The sequence below is a fragment of the Myotis myotis genome, unplaced genomic scaffold, assembly GCF_014108235.1.
Source record: "Myotis myotis isolate mMyoMyo1 unplaced genomic scaffold, mMyoMyo1.p scaffold_m19_p_6, whole genome shotgun sequence".
In the NCBI taxonomy this organism is placed as follows: domain Eukaryota; kingdom Metazoa; phylum Chordata; class Mammalia; order Chiroptera; family Vespertilionidae; genus Myotis; species Myotis myotis.
This window is the reverse complement of record NW_023416368.1, coordinates 76,928,298-76,949,187: the sequence shown is the minus strand read 5'-3', so window position 1 is coordinate 76,949,187 and position 20,890 is coordinate 76,928,298. Positions and strand designations below refer to the sequence as shown.

Here is a 20,890-nt window from a genome sequence, read left to right as displayed (position 1 = left end):
TAAAAGTCTTCAAAAATATATAACTCGATTTGTAAAACCTACAATTAAGTCTTAAGTAACAACCCTCCTTATGCCTAACTGTAGAGTTCAGAAAGGAAAAAGTAAAATAATTAAACACACTCATCACTTCTCTATCTTAAATTGTTAATTGTTTAGAATAGGTTGTTAGCAGCTATAGTCTCTAAGGCAGTGGTTCTCAACCTTCCAATGCCGCGACCCTTTAATACAGTTCCTCATGTTGTGGTGACCCCCAATTTCATTGTTACAAATTGAACATAATTAAAGCATAGTGATTAATCACAAAAACAGTATGTAATTATATATGTGTTTTCCGATGGTCTTAGGTGACCCCTGTGAAAGGGTCGTTGGACCCCCGAAGGGGTCGCGACCCACAGGTTGAGAACCGCTGCTCTGAGGTGTCATTACGTGGCCTGGATTACACGACAGGTGACCAATTATATCCAAACTATGAAACAAGGCCCAACCAACCGAGGAGAGGATGTAACAGAAAAATGCAATTGCTCCTTCAACAAATGCGCCAAATAATATGCGGTCCAATATTGCCTCGGCGCTCTTATCCAACAATGCTGCTGAAATGCAGAAATGCTTGGGCCTAACTCTCACTATTTTGAGCTTCAAGGTTGTCACATTATTTGTGACTTGCAGATGGGTTTGGTTTTTGTTTTGTTTTTTAAACTAGGAAAAGTTATTAGGAAGTTACTGAAGTTATTAGGAAGCCATAGGCTTTCAAAGTTAGCTGGCTTGACAACTTTTTGATTTAAAAAAACCCATACATGATGGTATAGAGATAAAGGGACTGATTTGATTGTATGGCTTACAAACTAAAGAATGAAAACAGAGCCCAGACTCTTTTTGAGATACTGCATACCCTAAGAAATGCTCTGGCCAGCTGGTGTGGCTCAGTGGACTGAGCGCTGTCCCATGGACCGAGAGGTCCCGGATTTGATTCACCTTCAGAGCACATGCCTGGATCGTGGGCTCCAACCCCAGTAAGGGGGTGTGCAGGTGGCAGCCAATGTTTCTATCTCTCCCTCTGCCTTCCTCTCTATCTAAAAATCAATAAAAACATATTTTAAAAAATAACATTCACAGTGTAAGTTCTGGTACATTCGCTTGAAAATGTCACTTGTTTCAGCTTCTCTCATGCTCCCACCGTATGACACCTGAGCTGTTAGAGAAAGAGGACTTGGGCTTAAAGGTATACATGCTTTTCTCCTTAATAGCTCCTACTTGAGGTGGGTGGGCAAATATGAGATACAGGTAAAAAACAAGGGTTTCTGTGAAGTCTGGGGTAACTTCCAGTTTCACTCAGTAGTTTTCTGTGAGCTTCTCTTCAATTAGCAAAACAAACTGAGGCCATAGTCAAAATGCCTTAAATAATAATTGTACAAAGAGCACACTAATGCCTGCCTTGTGTGCAAACTCTGGAACTGTGACTGCCCTAGAGTCCTAAACTGAGTAACAGCATTAGAGAGGTTGAACGAGTCATCCTATATCTTTTAAGGTGAGCTTTAGATCCCAAACACCAAGAATGAAAACCTCACCAATAATATCCAAAATACATTAGGAACTCATACAGCTTAACAGAAGGAAGACAAACAATCCAATTAAAAAATGGACAAAGGGGATATAGAGGAAGATGGCGGCATAGGTTAACGCCGGAGTTTGCTGCTCTGAACAACTACTTCAAAAGTGAAACCAAAAAACGGAAGGGACATCACCCAGAACCACAGGAACGCTGGCTGAGTGGAAGTCCTACAACTAGGAGGAAAGAGAAACGCATACGGACACTCAGAGGAGGCGCAGTGCTGAAGTCAAATTCTGAGGTGCGGAGTGCGCGGAGAGGGCTGGCGGCGGAGGGCGAGGTTGGCGTTTTCATTCGGGAGGGAGTCGCAGACTCTGAGCTCCAGATCCGGGCGAGTCTTTAGGGACCCAGACTCAAACGGGAGAAGCGGGACTGTCTGGCTTCGGTCAGAGTGAGTGCAGCTTTCTCTCTGAGCTTTGCAGCGGGTGCTGGGACTCAGAGAGGCAGAGCCCCTGGGGACAGGCCTGAGAGCCGCCATAACTGCTCTCTCCGGCCCACCCTGTTGATCCTGTGCGACCCGCCCCGCCCAAGCCCTGCACACAGGCATTTGCCGGATAGCCTCAGGCAAACGCCAGATTAGCACCTCCCTAGAGGACAGAAGTTCTCTCACTGCTGACACAGCTGATTCTCATAGCCACTTGGCCTGGAGGTCAAACCCTCCCTGGAATTAACTATAACAATCAAGATTTAACTATAAGACTGCGAACAAAGACCACTAGGGGGTGCACCAAGGAAGCATAACAAAATGCGGAGACAAAGAAACAGGACAAAAATTGTCAATGGAAGATATAGAGTTCAGAACCACACTTTTAAGGTCTCTCAAGAACTGTTTAGAAGCCGCCGATAAACTTAATGAGATCTACAAGAAAACTAATAAGACCCTCGATCTTATATTGGGGAACCAACTAGAAATTAAGCATACACGGACTGAAATAACGAATATTATACAGACTCCCGACAGCAGACCAGAGGAGTGCAAGAATCAAGTCAATGATTTGAAATGCGAGGAAGCAAAAAACACCCAACCGGAAAAGCAAAATGAAAAAAGAATCCAAAAATGCGAGGATAGTGTAAGGAGCCTCTGGAACAGCTTCAAGCGTACCAACATCAGAATTATAGGGGTGCCAGAAGATGAGAGAGAGCAAGATATTGAAAACCTATTTGAAGAAATAATGACAGAAAACTTCCCCCCCCCTGGTGAAAGAAATGGACTTACAACTCCAGGAAGCGCGGAGAACCCCAAACAAAAGGAATCCAAAGAGGACCACACCAAGACACATCATCATTAAAATGCCAAGAGCAAAAGATAAAGAGAGAATCTTAAAAACAGCAAGAGATAGAAACTCAGTTACCTACAAGGGAATACCCATACGACTGTCAGCTGATTTCTCAACAGAAACTTTGCAGGCCAGAAGGGAGTGGCAAGAAATATTCAAAGTGATGAATACCAAGAACCTACAACCAAGATTACTTTATCCAGCAAAGCTATCATTCAGAATTGAAGGTCAGATAAAGAGCTTCACAGATAAGGAAAAGCTAAAGGAGTTCATCACCACCAAACCAGGATTATATGAAATGCTGAAAGGTATCCTTTAAGAAGAGGAAGAGGAAGAAAAAGGTAAAGATACAAATTATGAACAACAAATATGCATCTATCAACAAGTGAATCTAAGAATCAAGTGAATAAATAATCTGATGAACAGAATGAACTGTTGATTACAAATAGAATCAGGGACGTAGAAAGGGAATGGACTGACTATTCCTGGGGGAGAAAGGGGTGTGGGAGATGCGGGAAGAGACTGGACAAAAATCGTGCACCTATGGATGAGGACAGTGGGTGGGGAGTGAGGGCGGAGGGTGGGGGCGGGAACTGGGAGGAGGGGAGTTATGGGGGGAAAAAAAGAGGAACAAATGTAATAATCTGAACAATAAAGATTTAATTAAAAAAAAAAAAAAAAAATGGACAAAGGATCTAAATCAAGCATGTCAAACTTGTGGCCCACATTTATTTAAACAAGGCATGCGGCCCACCGGCTGTGAGTTTGACATGCTTGACCTAAATAGACACTTCTCCAAAGTGGACATACAGATGGCTAAGAGACATAAAAAAATGCTCAAAGTCACTGATCATCAGAGAGATGCAAATTAAAACGACAATGAGGTATCACTTCACACCTGTCAGAATGGCTACCATCAACAAATCAACAAATGACAAGTGCTAGTGAGGATGTGGAGAAAAGAGAACCCTAGTACTACACTGCTGGTGGGAATGCAGACTGGTGCAACCATTATGGAAAACAGTATGGAGTTTCCTCAAAAAATTAAATACGGAACTGCCATTTGACCCAGTGATTCCTCTTCTAGGACTATATCCTAAGAAACCCGAAACACCAATCAGAAAGAATGTATAACCCCCCCCTATATTCATCATAGCAGCACAATTTACAATACCTAAGATCTGGAAACAGCCCAAGTACCCATCAGTAGATGAGTAGATAAAAAAGCTATGGTACATTTATACCATGAAATACTATGCAGCAGTAAAAAAGGAGAATCTTTTACCCTTTGAGACAGCACAGAGGGACCTTCTCTTCAATTAGCAAATAAGTCAGTCAGAGAAAGAGAAGTATCACATGATCTCACTCATATGTGGAATCTAATTAACAAAATAAACTGATGAACAAAGTGGATCCAGAGACATGGAAGCATGGAACAGAGTATGGAATCTCGAAGGAAAGGCGGGGAAGGGTGGGTGATTGGGAGGTAATTAACCAAAGACCTTGTATGCATATATGCATAACCCATGGACACAGACAATAGGGTGGTGAGGGCCTGGGGCAGGGGAGTGGGCTGGAGGGGGTCAATGGAGGAGAAAAGGGAATATATATAATACTTTCAACAATAAAGAATTATTAAGGAAGAAGGAAAGAAAAAGAAAAACTCACTAAAATAATTTAGGTTGGTGACAATGAAAATGCATCATTCCCTATAAAGGCTGTGAGTTACATTTGCAAAGAGTTCCCATGTGTCTGAGAAACAGTATTTTAGGATTAGAGTAACTTTTAATATATATCTGAACTCCAAAACTTTATTAGGATAATATTTATATTTTAGACTCCCTTTAAGAGTCAATGTTTTTTTCAATATAGCAAAATAGGTTTCGTGTTATCCACTTACAAGATGATGAGCACATAAAATGTTAAAAGTAATTGTTATGGTTCCTGATACCAAACTTAGAATGGTTAGCTAGAAAAAACTTATAGATTGAAGAGAACTAATCTAAATAGAAGAGCACAAACTCAAAATTGAAACCAACTTAAGAGTGGAAGACTAATATTTGTATAAACTAAATTAACAATTATCTTACATAAACACCAGCCTTTAACTGAAAACTGACTGACCATGTTGCCAAAAGGGATCATAAAAGGTCTGTATCCCCTTAACATAGGATGATCACAAGGAGAATTAAAGCTTAGTCTTTTGAAGTACAAGAAAAAGCTATGAGTCCTTCAACTGCAAGAAATGATCAAAACCAGCACAAAACTTCCTTGGAAACTTGAATGTGATTCAAACCTGGAGCTCAGGAACAGGGGTAGCAAATAACAGATTAGTAATCCTTTGGTCTACAAATCTGATTTCCTAATCCTGGAACTTTTAACATCTGTTGATAATCAGATGCTATTTATATATATATGTACATACATTCATGTGTGTATGTGTTTATGTTTACTTCATAATTCCAGAACATACAAACTTTAAAAATCCATAATGATGGGAATGAAAATGCCTAAAATCATACTATAAGTGCCAGATTTCTGCTGGAAAGTAGCCCCTGAATAGGAGAAACCTTCAATAAGCATGTACCACAACAAAGACATTAGATTTGGGGGATGTTAAAGAATTCTGTTTAACTGTTAAACTACTTTTAACAGTTTCAAGAAATCTAACAATAGTTTCCAGAAGGGATTAACTATTTCTCATCTTCTGATACTGATACTTTGTGGGAAAATAGCAACGAAGGACTATATGAGTAAGAAATAATAATGACCATTTATATTTATAGAGTGACTAAGTCAAAGAAGAACTTTCACATATGCACTTGTATAAATTTTAGAACAGCCTCATGAGGTAATATGTCTTCTTTTTATTGCTGATGGATACACCCTCAAAGAGGTTAAATAACCTTATTAGGCTTATTCTATTAGTAAATGACAGTTCACGTCTCTAAACTTCAAATTCAAGGCTCGAAAAAAACTAAGATGGCGGCATAGGTAAACACCGGGAAATTGTCGCCTCACACAACAATTGAAAATTACCGCAAAGGACTGAGCAAACATCATCCAGAACAACAGGAAGGCTGGCTGAGTGTAAATTCCACAACTAGAAGGAAAGAAAAGCACGCTGAGAGCCAGAGGCGCTGCGGAGGTGAAGTGCAGAGGTACGGCAGCTCGCGCGCGCGCGCGGAAAGGGGGTGGCGCCTGAGGACGCGGCTGTCTTTTTGAATCACAAACTCCCCACTGCTCTGAACTCCGGTTCCGGGAAGTCTCTGGGGACCCAGGACTCATACGGGGAGAGGCTGCTCTGTCCGGCAGCGGGCGAACTTGAGGGCGGCTTTCCCTCAGAGGTGCTTGCAGCCGTTACCGGGACACTGAGACGCGCGACTCCGGGCGGAGAATCGGCCATAGCTGCTTTCTCCGCCCTTTGACTCCCTGAGACCCCGCCCCACCCAGGCTGCGGCAGAGGCTTTTGCATGTGAATGTACCTAACTGCAGCCGAACCAGGCAGACCCGGAACTTCCAAGAGAAGGCCCAAGGCCCCGCAGCGGCTTGCATTGCTTCACAGCTGAGCCTCTTCGTGGCTCCTGCTGTGTGGCCTCAGGCAGAGGCTGAATTAGCACCTCCTTAGATCCAGGAGCCACTGTACCCAGTGGTCAGAGGGGGACCATCCAGACTGCAACTCCTCAGATCCATAAGGGACACACTCAGGGAGCAGACTCAGTGAGCACCAAAGCCCCACTGAAGCAAGTCTTGCCCCAGAAGGGTGTCTTCAGCACAGAAGTTCTCCCACTTTAGACACAGCTGATTCTCACAGCCAATTGACCTGGAGGTCAATTCCTCCCAGTGATTCTACAACAACCAAGGCACCAAGAGTGCACCAAGAGTGTCCACCCCAGGTAACTGGGGAGGCTGAGCTACTGGGCCCTACAGGACACCTGGCGCGCAGGGCCACTCTATCAACACAGGGAAGCTGCCAAAATGCGGAGACAAAGAAACAGGTCACAAATGGCAGAAATGGAGGAAAGCAAACGATTGGATATAGAGTTCAAGGCCACGTTTATAAGGTTTTTCAAGAATTTTATGGAAACCGCCGATAAATTTAATGAATCCCTCAATAAGTATAGTGAGACCATGGAGGACATGAAAAAGGACCAACTAGAAATTAAGCATATACTGACTGAAATAAAGAATAATTTACAGAGATCCAGCAGCAGACAAGAGGATCCCAAGAATCAAGTCAAAGATTTGAAATACAAAGAAACAAAAAATACCCAACCGAAAAAGAAAAAAGAAAAGAGATTCCAAAAATATGAAGATAGTGTAAGGAACCTCTGGGACAACTTCAAGCGTACCAACATCAGAATTATAGGGGTACCAGAAGGAGAGAGAGGGCAAGATATTGAAAACCTTTTTGAAGAAATAATGACAGAAAACTTCCCCTACCTGGTGAAAGAAATGGACTTACAAGTCCAGGAAGCGCAGAGAACCCCAAACAAAAGGAATCCAAGGAGGACCACACCAAGACACATCATAATTAAAATGCCAAGAGCAAAAGATAAAGAGAGAATCTTAAAAGCAGCAAGAGAAAGACAGTCAGTTACCTACAAGGGAGTACCCATACGACTGTCAGCTGATTTCTCAACAGAAACCATGCAGGCCAGAAGAGACTGGCAAGAAATATTCAAAGTGATGAATAGCAAGAACCTGCAACCAAGATTACTTTATCCAGCAAAGCTATCATTCAGAATAGAAGGTCAGATAAAGAGCTTCACGGATAAGAAAAAGCTAAAGGAGTTCATCACCACCAAACCAGCATTATATGAAATGCTGAAAGGTATTCTTTAAGAAGAGGAAGAAGAAAAAGGAACTCTTACCATTTGCCACAGCATGGATGGAACTGGAGAGCGGATAAATACCACATGATCTCACTCATTTGTGGAATATAATGAACAACATAAGCTGATGAACAAGGACTGATCCAGAGACGGAGAGGCATTGATTGGACTGTTGGGACTTGGAGGGAAGGTAGGGGAGGGTGGGGGTAAGGGGGAAAGATCAACCAAAGGACTTATATGCAAGCATATAGGCCTAATCAATGGACATGGACAACGGGGGGGTGAGGGCATGAGCGGGGGGGGGGGGGGGTTGAGGGTAATGTGGGGACAAGGACACATATGTAATATCTTAATCAATAAAAAATATATTTAAAAAAAAAAGTTAAAACAAAGAAATAAAAAAAAAAAAAGAAAAAAAAACAAAAAAAAAAACAAATTCAAGGCTCTATTTACTTACATAATGCTACTCTGGAATTTTTCAGGAATAAATTTTACAGACACATCTCTGACTCATAAAGAAGCTTCATAAATTTAGTTCTTCTAGGAATAAAGATATTATTCCTATTACATCTAGAAGGATATGTAGATATGAACAAGATGTAAAATCCTATTAACAATTCCAATTCATGCACTAAATATAGTGTTTGACTAGATGATCTTTGAGGGACCTTCAATTCTGTTAATAACTTTCAAGTATTAAAGCAGTGCTGTTTAACAGTATTCTCTGTGATGATGGAAATGTTCTATTTCTGCGCTAATATGATGGTCCCTGGCCACATGTGGTCAATATGACTAAGAATCTGAGTTTTTAAATCAAATTAAATTTTAATTAACTTAAATTTAAATAGCCATATGCAATCAAGCCTAGTGTACTGAAAAACACAAATCTAAAGCACGTATTTGTAAACTATATTATAAACATTCAATATAGCAAATATATTCACTCAGTTTTATTTTGGGCAAAGACAATTTAATAATAGCGCAATTGTGCTACCTCCAGACATTTCAAAATAAACTTTGGGGAAGATAGTACTCATGAACAACAATATGTCAGTAAATAACTAGGTGCTAATGCTAGAAGATCCTTTCAGTACAATAATACAGACTACCATTTCTCTTTAACTCAGGTCTTGAGGAACATGAAAACAATCAATGTCGTCACTTATACAAATAAGATCTTAGAGTTAATACTTCTGTTTAATTTTTTAATTGAAGGTGATAATTTTGTTCTCACTCAATTATAATATAGAATGTACAGTCACATTCATATAGGACACTAATAAATAAAGGCACTCTTGCATGCCTGCAAGTAGGAAAGAGGAAAATGAATGAGAAAGCCCTGTCAGTATTAAGAGACCCACACTTCACAATGGACAAGGGATGACAGAAGGTGCCCTACTCAAAAACAAACACATGAGGAAGTCCACAAGGAAGGAGAGGCAATGCCTAATAGAAGCCACCTGAGTGTTCTATAGTTGTGCAACATGTGAGTCAATATTGGCCAGTAACTCAATTATTAATAACTCTTACTGAACTATTTCAAGGCACAACATTAGAGCAAATAACTTGAGCATACCTGATTTGAAGACATATTCTCAGCTTTCATTAATGAGGAATAGCTCCTGGAAGAAAAAACACATTTAAAATAAGGTTAGCCAGCTGGCAAGAATTACGTGAATATTACATGTATCTAGCACTGCTGAGGGTCTTTCAAAAACAAACAAACAAAAATACAATCCCTGCCCTCAAGGAGACTACAATATAAAAAGGATAAATATCTACAAACAATAAGATGTACATAGCACCTTTATAGTTTACGAAGCACTCACTCCTACTCAATAACTGTGTGGAAGGTGGCATTATATAAATGAGGAAATTCACCTATAGCCAAGGGCAGATATGATTCATATATCCATATCCAACTCATGGTCTTCCCCACTATAAAAAATGACTGGTGCTCTGGTTGGTGTGGGTCAGTGGTTAGAACGTCAGCCCATGCACCTAAGGGCCTCAGGTTTGATTCCTGTCAAGGGCATGAAGCTGGCTGCAGGTTCAATCCTGAGCCCCGAATGGGGCATGTGCGGGGGCAAACCAATCAATGTGTCTCTCTCACATTGATGTTTCTTTCTCTCTCTCTTCCTCCTTCCCTCCCTTCCACTCTCTCTCTAACAAAAAAAAAAAAAAAAAAAAAAAAAAAAAGGAAAAAGTATCCTGGGGTGAGGATTAACAAAGCAAAACAACAAAAAGAAATGGTTGAGTTCTTTTCCAGTATCTCCTACCTCAAAGAATTGCATTGCTATCCATATTCCATTCCACAAACCAGAAACCCAGGAATCATTCTTTTTCCCTGTCTCTCCCCTAAATTCAATCTATCTTCATTCAAATCCTGCCATTTTATCTACAAAATTTCTTGTTCTGGTCCACCTCTCTCCACCTCCACATCATCACCACAGTCCAAGGTGCCACTGTCTGTCACATGAACAACTGCAATAGTGTCCTCACTGGCCAGCCACACCCACCTGGGTTCTCTTTCCAAGCAGATGAGCAAAGTCACCTTCCCAAGACACAAACCTATCACACTACCCTTTGCTTAATGACCTTACAAAACTCTCAGCATGAAGACAGACATGGTCAATGAGGCCCCGCATGGACTGGTACCCTGATCCAGTGATCCCTCTTGCCAGATGCTCCAGACATTTGGGCCTACTTTTAGTCCTGTGTTTTGCCTTGCTCCCTCCCACACAGGGTCTTTGCATACATGGTTTCCTCTACTAAGAGCTCTCTTTCCATCCCACCCCTACGCCCACCCCCTTTAACCAGCAAACAGTCTTGATCTTAGCTCAAGAGTCACTGAAAAGGGAAGCTAATCTCAGTTACTTATTCATCTATTATACTGACGAATCATATGCAAAGCACTGGGTCACATATAAGGGGATACAAGGATGCATGTAAGTGCTTCTCTAAAAGAGCTTATCATTAAAATGAAGAGCTATGGTACAGAGCATTATTTATAGAAGGCAGCAGTAGTAGTGTCAGAGAGAAAAGGAGGTACAATTAGAGCAGTCAATGCCACATCAGACTATATCATCCTTTTAATCAATGGTCTCACCATTACCTCTTCCTACGTGTTGCCACTAAACTCATCATCCTTACAAGTCTACTTCTTACTAATATCCCAAGAATATTACAATATCAATTACAACATGAAATTTTGGACTTAACAAAGCCTTTTATTCTTTTTAATTTCCCTAGGTACAACCTTGCTTCTGGCCTTGCCAACTTGTTCATCCTTGCCTTATAGGCAGCATGGTACAGTCGCAGTATGGACTTCAGAATTACAGACTTGAGTTTGAACTCCTGCTTTGCCATTTATCAACTATAACCTTTCACACTTCACACATTACCCTCTTTGCTGAAGTAATCTTCGCCTTCAAACCAAGTTCATGTCAATGTTCAAACTGATGATACGTGTACCTGTGTGACTTGCCATTTTACCTGGGTCTTGCACTTTTGACTTTAATCACCTGAGCCGTAGGTTCCAGTTCTGATCTCCCAGACAGCCACTTTAAACATCCCTATCTCAGGTAGCCATATACCCTTTGTCTTTTCTCATCTGTTACTCACTTATTCTCTAATAATGACATTACCCTGACTCTTGTTTATTTCAACATCCACGGGGTGAGCTTGATTCTGATGTTAATAAACATTTGCCACAAAAGCCAAATAAGAGAATACAAAATTAAAATAGAGCAGGTAAGCTTTCACTGGATTAATATCACTGGGTGTAACCACTGAGGACTTATAAAAACTTTAATTATCATTTGGGCCCAATATTTAGATTTTTGCAGCTTGAGCTCTGAAGCTGCTTACAAAGCATAACTTTGCCCTTCTGGGCTCCTACACTACCTGCAGAGCGAACAGTCCTCGATGCCGACTGTACTATTTGATAAATCATACTCTTTGTTGTTGTCAATAAAAAAAACCCACTCCCTATACTGTAACTGTGTGACCAAAAAAAAAAAAAACCCTTTTGTTCAACATGCCTGGGCTGAAACTAGCACATCGAGAAACACTTGATCATATGTTGCCTGTCATTTTCACCACTGAGTCAAGCTGACGGTTGAAAAGTCCAGTTGCCCACACCACTCAGAAAATAAATGATGTACGTTTGTGGTCTTGTTTCCCCTAGCAAACCATTTCTTTAATCATCAGCTCCTTGCAGCTGCTGCCTTCAAAAACCTGGCCCTATTTCTACTGCAGCCCCCCGCTTTTAGAGCATATTTTCAGTTCATATCGAGGGCTATGTTCCCTGGTTTGCAAATCATTATCTGAATAAATGTTTTAATTTCTCAAAAAAGATTCTCTGGACTTCTGTTTATATCACAAATTCAACTATTCAGATGAAACAATATTCCTATGACACACTAAAGGGAGCCTTGGTTACTCTTGCCTAGCAAGTTAAGAAGTGACAGTATCTTCTGCAACAGGGGTGGGGAACATCCAAGCCCCCAGGCCGTATAAGGCCCGAGCCCTGCCAAGGCAGTAGGGGTGAATTAATGAAATGTTTGGCCAAATATAGCAAGCTAATTTTTAAGCAGATAATTTTGTATGGCCTGCGAATGATGTTATAAATACCCAAATGGTCCTTGGAAGAAAAAACGTTCCCCACCCTGCTCTACAAGTTTGGATGCTGCATCTGTACTAAGATAAGATTAGTATTTATCTTTACACTAGAGGCCTGGTGCACAAAAATCTGTGCACTCGGGGGGGGGGGGTGGGGGGGGGAGAGAGGTCCCCTAAGCCCAGCCTGTGCCCTCTCGTTCCCCAGGGAATCGGGTCTAAGTTGGCAGTCAGACATCCCTCTGGCAGCCTGGGAGCCCTCAGGGGATGTCCACTTGCCAGTGGAGAGCAGGCCTAAGATGCATTTGGACATCCTTAGCACTGCTGAGGAGGCGGGAGAGACTCCTGCCACCACCACTGTGCTGGCAGCCGTCAGCCTGGCTTGTGGCTGAGCAGAGCTCCCCCTGTGGGAGCGCACTGACCACCAGGGGGCAGCTCCTGCATTGAGCATCTGCCCCCTGGTGGTTAGTGTGTGTCATAGTGACCAATCATTCCCAGTGGTTCTGCTGTTAGGGTCAATTTGTATATTACCCTTTTATTATAGAGGATTGACTTTATATCCACTCCTTTGTCATACTTTGCCTAGCTCTAAGCAATAACATCCATTAAATCACAAGTTTGATATGCTGGTAATACTCATTGAAATAATTACATAACTGTTAAAACATGTCCATGGACATACTACCTAAACTCATCTCATGTGGTAACAGTGATATTCTTACCACACTTCGAGTGATTTGATCCTGAACTGTCAATTTATGATATGAGTAAATAATAAAATAATCTCTCCAGAAAAAAAAAAAAAAAGAAGTGACTGTGTCTATGGTAGACTCACAGGTACCAGCCTAGAACAGCGGTCACCAACCTTTTGGACCTCACGGACCACCAGTGGTCGTGGACTACCGGTTGGCAACCACTGGCCCAGAGGACTTCTCCAAATGCTCCTCTCTAAAACCAAATGTAGACTGAGTGAAAGACATTCTGTTTCTCTAACTTTCCAGGCAAGATCACTCCAAGGCTCCAAATCCTTTCAAAACCTATGTTGAGTCTCTTCTGTTACTTTCTCTTAACTCTATGTATGGCTTCCAGCATAGCAGATATGGAAAGAAAACCAGTATGTGGCTTCCTCCTTATACCTAACCCTGTACAAAGACTCTCTAAAACCCCTAGATCTTAGGCTGAGAGGGCAAGTGTGAGCCAAAAAAAATTGTCTAGCCTGGCCAGTGTGGGTCAGTGGTTGAGCACTGACCTATGAACGAACCAGGAGGTCATGGTTCAATTCCGGGTCAGGGCAAATGCCCAAGTTGTGGGTTCTACCCCCAGTAGGGAGCATGAAAGAAGCAGCCAACCTATGATTCTCTCTCATCATTGATGTTTCTATCTGTCTTCCTCTCTGAAATCAATAAAAATATATTTTCCAAAAATATGTAAATATATAATTTTTAAAACTGTCTAAAGAGCTAAAGAACAGGATGGGTAAGTGAGAATTAATATGTGAAGTCTAAAAGGAAATAAATTTTCATTATTGTTTAAATGAATAAAATGATTAATAGAAGGTGTTAATATACTGTTACTATCTAGCCTTCACACTTTGACACCCTCCCAACAACCCAAATATTTTTAAAAACTACCCAAAAAACAATGACCTTTATGTAGATCTGTTTACATGACCAGATCAGTATCATATGTGCACACTGAGGACAAGGAGTAAAGCACTTATTAGCAAGAACAAAATGGAGCTCCTTCTTTTCATCAGAGAAGGAAGGCAGCACCTTCTTTTTCGCTTCATTCATTTCTGAGCAGAGAGCTGATGGATATGATCCTGACTAGGGCTCAAAGAACTTCCATCCACTTTCCCTCCCAGTAGAAATTAGAAATTAAAAGCTTCCTGCCCTTCTTCTGCCCTTGTTCATAAAGCTAGAATGGAGTCCAGAGTCTAAATAATGGTTTTAGGACTGGAAAGAAGTTGGAATGTAGCCCTTCTGAATATTGGGCTAAGTACTTTTTCACTGAAACCATGTGGAAACACTGGGGATACTGCCTGAGATAATAATGTTTCCTTGATTTATCTGTGGAATCCCCTGAAGATTCAAAAGTCAATTTCTTAAGCAATCACAGCAACTTGACATTCCTTACCAGATGGTCCAAATAAAAGAATCACCGGTTGGTAAAATTCAATGGTATTTTCATTGTCAGAAAGCCAAGAGAAAGACTTTAAAATGAGAAAATTTTATAGTCAAAGCATTTGATCTCTTAGGTTGAAGAGTCAAAAGGCAGAAATTAAAGTGATGCCAGCACTACAAATGTATAAAAACAAATTATAAAACATCAGAAACTTAGAATTTGTTGTTGGAATTCACAAAAGCTGCAGAATACAGCATGCAAACAGCAGCTCTGCACATGCCAAGTGAATCTTTGATATGTCCCTGCCTGGGGTCATCGCGCTATAGCCCTGGTTCACGTTCTTCTACCTTCTGCAGCATATGGAAGTCATTTTTGTGGCACATGTTTCTCAGAAATGAACACACCAACTGTTTTTGGTTTTCTGAGGCCCAGGTTAATTTATTAAAATAAAAGCAGTAAGGCCCTGGCGGGAGTGGCTCAGTGATTGAGCATTGACCTGTGAACCAGGAGGTCAGTTCAATTCCCTGTCAGGGCACATGCCCAGGTTTCGGGCTCAATAACCCAGTAGGGGGCGTGTGGGAGGCAACTGATCAATGATTCTCTCTCGTTATTGATGTTTCTATCTCTCCCTCTCCCTTCCTCTTTAAAAACAATAAAAATACTTAAAAACAAACAAAACCAAAAATGAATAAACTACTCTAAATCCCACAATCACTCAAAATTCCACATATTTTATCACATGATGAGTTGATCATTTTTTCTTCCACTCCTAACAGAAAGCAGACTTGCAATTCTAGGTAATATCAAATGTTTAAATCTAGCATTAGTCTGATTCATGTTAGCAAATATAACTCAGGATAACACTTGGCAATTCTATGAAGCTCCTCATTTTGTTTTAGCAGAATCCCCAACAGGAACACGTGTGTATATGATAACTAATAAGTTCCAGTACTTGATCATAATACCGAATTCCGACCCAACAATCTTTCTAATAACCCAGGTATTCCAAAGAAACTGGGTTAGGATATGGCAAGACAGCTCATTTTGTTACTATACATTCCCAAAGAGAATAACACATCAATGCTTTTTTTCCCCTTATTGGTACACTTAACACATGATATCTATGGATAACTGGGAAAATCTAGGAATTAGTCACAGAATTAATTTTCTTCTCTCACAAAGAAATACTGTGGGCCTCTTCAGGTATAGTACTATACATCTATATAGATTCAGTATGGTGGACAGAATAACGATCCTACCCCATGATGTTCACATGCCAATCCCCAGAACCCATAAATATGTCACTTAATATGGCAAAAGGGACTATTCTGCAGATGTGATAAAGTTAAGGATCTTAGATGGGAGATTACCATAGATTATCTGGATGGGCCCAATGTCACCACATTGGAACTTGAAAGCAAAGAAGCTGTGATCAAAGAGGGCATTATGACCATGGAAGAAAGGTCAGAGATGCAATGTTATTAACTTTGAAGACGGAAGAAAGGGTCACAAGCCAAGAAATGTGGGTGGCTCTAACAGCTGGAAAAGAAAACAGGTTCTCCCCTAGAGCCCCAGAAAGGAACATAGCCCAGCTGACACCTGGATTTTAGCCCAGTGGAAACCACATCAAGCTTCTAACGTACAGAACTATAAAATAATAGATCTAGGCTGTTTTAAGCCACTAAATTTGTGGTAATTTGTTATAGTAGCAATAGAAAATTAATAGAGTCAAGTATTCTTATGGCCCTATACACCAAAATTTCAGGATCCAAATTATATTTTTAACTACTATTTATTATTTAAAAATGTAATGTTTTGATGCCCTGGCCAGTGTGGCTCAGTTGGCTGGAGCATTGTCCCATGCACCACAGGTTGTCAGTTCGATTCCAATCAAGGCAATTACTCAGGTTGTGGGTTAGATCCCCAGTCAGCGTGTATGGGAGGCAACAAACATGGAGGCAATCCATGTTTCTCTCTCTCTCTCTCTCTCTCTCTCAAGTTCAATAAAAAACACATTAAAAAATAGTAGTGTTTTGAAAAAGAAATTTAAGACACAGACAACAGTATGGTGATTACCAGAGAGAAAGGGGGGGAGGGGAAGTAGAAGAGGATATGGGGGGATAAATGGTAATGGAAGTAGACTTGACTTGGGGTGGTGAACACACAATACAATATACAGATGATGTATTATACAACTGTACAACTGAAACCTACATAATTTTATTAACTAATGTCACCCCAATAAATTCAATAAAAAAGAAAAAAATGCAGTGTTTTGGAGCAGACCTCACTACATTAATTTGAACTTTCAAAAATGTAAAACACATAAAATGTAAAAAAGAGGTTTTAAAAACAACTTTTAAGAGTTACTAGCACTGGCCTTTAGAGCTAAGACAACTCTATTCAAATATCATAGCTAGTCAATGTTAAACTCTTAATATAGCATCTTTTTTTTTCCCTGAAGATGTTTACAAACCAAACTTTGAGGATAACTTATTATGGTTTATTCAAAAATGAAATTAGCTATTTTATTTCATACACTCTCATATCCTGCTCCTATAAAAGGGCAATTCACTTGACCAACATAGTATAAATGTCTTTTTCTAACTCATTTAAAGCTCTGAACTTGTTTTATATCTCTTCCTCCACCAGCATATCATTCTTTTCTTTTTTCTTTTTTTCAGGGTATCATCCTGATTAAAATCACAGTGAAAAATCTTCAAGGTCAATACCAATACTACAGCTCCAACATACCTAAGTTCGTCCATTTCCCTCTTCTTCTTCATCTCTTCCTTTTCTCTCCTTTTCATTTCCTGAATTTGGGCTTTTTTCTCATTCCTCTCCTCCCGGTCTCTGCATTCCTTCTCTGCTGCTAGGTCTGGGAACCGCTCCGTTTTGGTCTTTTCTAATCGGTTCAAGATCTCATTTACTTTCTTCTCCACTGTCACAATTTTCACCTTTGAGGGACAGGGGAAAAATACTGAATCTTTATTATATGATTTCCCCCCAAGAACAGGGGAGAGGCTTTCCAGGGGCTCAGCCACCCAGCTTAATTTTCTTTAAATAACATACATCATGCTGAGCCCTCAACAACAAAGATGTTAGACAGAAAAGACGATATCCCACTCAGTGGCAGGGCTCCGCCTCCCTCGGTGGTACAGAACACTTACATCCTTCTGCCTGTGAAAGCCTATCTGTCCCACGTCCATGTCAGCTGTTTTCTTCAGGTTAGACCATGGTGTATATACCACATTAACGTTGTTCATCTTGCAGCCTGCCAAGAGAGACTATCTTCAACATGCAGGCAGGATGACACTTAGCAAAGTGATCCCTTACCCACTGGCAAATCACCATAATCCAATGAAGGAAAAAGCTTAGAATGAACAAGGCATCAAGTGTTTCAAACCACAAAACACCCACAAAAGGCAAATGGTAAAGTTGACAAACACAATTCAAGCAAAATTATGACAGTAGAAAGCAGGGGTCCATGGGTTTGCTTTAGGGACTTCTGAGACTCCCTAAAATTGAATGCAAAACTTACTATCTACTGTTTTTAAAGAGAAAGGTCCAAACAGATTTGCTCCGATTCTCAGAGGAGTCCTTGATCCAATAAAGGATAAGCAGCAAGATAAAGCAAAAAGCCATGGCCTGGGATTCAAAAGACCTGCACTCTACCCAGGCCCTACCACAAACCAGCTGTGCCACCTTGGGGAAGTCCGCACAGCTCTCAGAATCTCATATAAAACATGAGGTCACTGGACCAGTGTAGTAAAATTTTTGTTTTTATTTTAGCAGTGGAACCTCTTTTACCAAAGAAACATATCAAAGTAATTAAAGCAGAGATGCTCTGGATAAAAGGGATGCCAGGTGCCCTCCTGTTTATTCCTCCTTTGTCCTTACCACCTCCACTTCACATTTCCCCCTCTGAACCAACAGCCTTAGGCAGCTCAAAGAATCACAGGTTAGCCCTAGCCGGTTTTGCTCAGTGGACAGAGCATCGGTCCTCAGACTGAAGGATCGAGATCTGATTCTGGTCAGGGGTATGTAACTCAGTTGCAGGCTCAATCCTGGTTGGGGTGCATGCGGAGGCAACCAATCAATGTGTCTCTTTCACATCGATGTTTCTCTCTGTCTCTCCCCCTCCCTTTCACTCTCTCTATTCTTGGGTGAGGATTAACAACAACAATAAAAATTATCAGTTCAATCGTTGGTCCAACACTCTTTAAGGCCCTTCAAAATTAGGTGGCAATATATTTCAGTTTATTAAATCACCACGTACATTGGAGAAATCTGTGACCACCACCTTACTTTTGCTTATGAAGTATTACTGCCTGAAAATTTATAATGCGATCCTGTTCAAGAGGAAGCACCAGACCAACCCAAACCACGGGATATTCTATAACTGGCCGCCACTCTGCGAGTATCAGTGCCCTAAAAGACAAAGAAGTATCTCCAGGTAAAAGGAGAGACATGCCCAGTAAATATAACACATGATCCTGAATTAGAAAAAATGCTATGAAGGGACAGTAGTGGAACAGTAGGAAAACTTATATACAGACTGTATATGAGATAACAGTATTTGATCCATGTTAAATTTTCTTAATTGATCATTGTAATGCATTCACTTAAGAAAATGTCCTTATTCTAAGGACATAAATGACAGGTTATGATGCCACAATTTCCTTTCATATTCTTCAAATAAGAAAGTTAATCATAAGTGTGTCACAGAGAGAAAGCAAATAAATATGGAAAAATTGTTGAACCTAGGTGAAGAGTATATGAGAGCTGTATTTTTCTTACAACTTTTCAAGATAATAAAGTTTTAAAAAAACTCCAATGAGCAAGGGGGATACAAACATGGATTAGACGATGGATTCTGCCTTTCAAGACTAAAGGAGTGCAGGTAAGTACATAAATAACTTCAATTAAAAGTAGAACTCATCGAGTTTCAGAAAGGTACAGGTAAAGTGGTAAGATGGTACAGAGAGGGCGGTGGTCACTCAAAGCTGGAGAAGGGAAAGGCTCCACAAAAGAGGTTAGTATAGCTTAGTGGGAAAGACAGAAGACTTCAAAGTCAGAGTGTCTGATTTCAAATGCAGTCTCTACCACGTCTGATACCTTGGGTAAGTTCCTTTAATTCTCTTTCAGCTCTGCATCCCCATTTATAAAATGACAATAATATCTAACTCAGTAGGGCTGATAAATAATTTGTAAAGGTTTTACCAGAGTGCCAGGCATATCATTAACATTCAATGTTAGCTATTACTACAACTATTATGTTGACCTTGAACCTCAGCGTGGATGTGGACTTGTGATGGTTGAAAAGGAGGACAAAACTGAAAGCAGAGGGAATGATAAAATCATGTGCCACATAACATTTCAGTCATGGAATTGAAAATGTCCTACTGACTAGTGATGTATGAATGGCATCTGGAAGAATACACTCAAGGGGTTCATCCACGACTGCCAAGGATGAGGAGTTTGCAAAAATAACAAGGCTGTGGTTGAGATGGCAATCAACTTTTACCTGAGTGTGGATAGAACAACTGAGGAGCTCCTAGAGGTGGTTTCTGAGGAATTGATTAATGAGGAGTTATTGGAACTGAACAGGAACACATAGCTGAAGAAGAGGCAAGAGAACAGGAAACTTCAGGAAAAGAAAAAAAGAAGAATCCGTAAGAAAATTCACAGTGGAGGAGATGTTAGCAGAAGTTTTTGCAGACCTCAACAAGATCCTTAAAGAGTTAGAAAACATGGACCCCCTTGCCCCAACTGAAAGGTTTTCATTAATAGAGAAGAATATTTATGGTGCATTATTTGCTTGCAAGCAAATCTGATGGGAAAAATAACAAAACAAAAACTAAACCAAGGAAACCACCATGGTCCTATTTCTGAGAAGAGTGACACCTCCTCAAGAAGAGCCCTGGCAGCTCCTTCAGGAGGTGTCCCAGGAAGAGGCATTGTTATCACAGGAGATGACAGCTCCACGCATGTTATTGCCTCTGAAGACCTTCCAGTGGGACAGGACGAGGCGGTGGAAGACAGTGATATTGATGATCCTGACCCTGTGGAGCCTAGGATCATGTGCATATTAGTGTCTTCATTTTTAACAAAAAAGTTTAAAAAGTAAAATAAAAATTTTTAATAAATTATAAATAGAAAAAAGCTTATAGAATAAGGTTATAAAGAAAATATTTTTGTACAACTGTACAAATGTGTGTTTTAAGCTCTTACTACAAAGAGTCAAAAAGTTAAAAAATTTAAAGTTTATAAAGTTAAAAAGTTACAGTAAGCTAAGGCTACACTGAAGAAAGATATTTTTAAATAAAAGTAGGGTAGCATAAGTGTATAGTATTTATAAAAGCTACAATAGTATACAGGAATATTCTAAGCCTTCACTCACCACTAGGCCTTCACATTCACTCACT

At 40.4% G+C, this 20,890-nt stretch overlaps 1 protein-coding gene across 10 annotated transcripts in view; it reads right to left on the bottom strand.

Annotated features, from left to right (window-relative positions):
• CCDC25 (coiled-coil domain containing 25) overlaps positions 1–20,890 on the bottom strand; it is a 48,244-nt gene that overhangs the window by 3,273 nt on the left and 24,081 nt on the right. For 7 of the 10 annotated variants that reach the window (XR_004968219.1, XR_004968220.1, XM_036313210.1 and 4 more), the window contains 3 exons: positions 17,633–17,736; positions 17,217–17,419; positions 9,295–9,340 (listed from right to left, as the gene is read on the bottom strand). Coding sequence is in view for 6 of the 10 variants with exons in the window: in XM_036313210.1 (XP_036169103.1) it covers positions 9,295–9,340; positions 17,217–17,419; positions 17,633–17,736 (353 nt within the window). In the remaining 4 variants the exon portion in view is untranslated. Of the gene's footprint in view, positions 1–8,175; positions 8,289–9,294; positions 9,341–17,216; positions 17,420–17,632; positions 17,737–20,890 lie in introns of all 10 variants that reach the window. The other 3 variants (XR_004968221.1, XR_004968222.1, XM_036313215.1) reach the window with 3 other exon arrangements.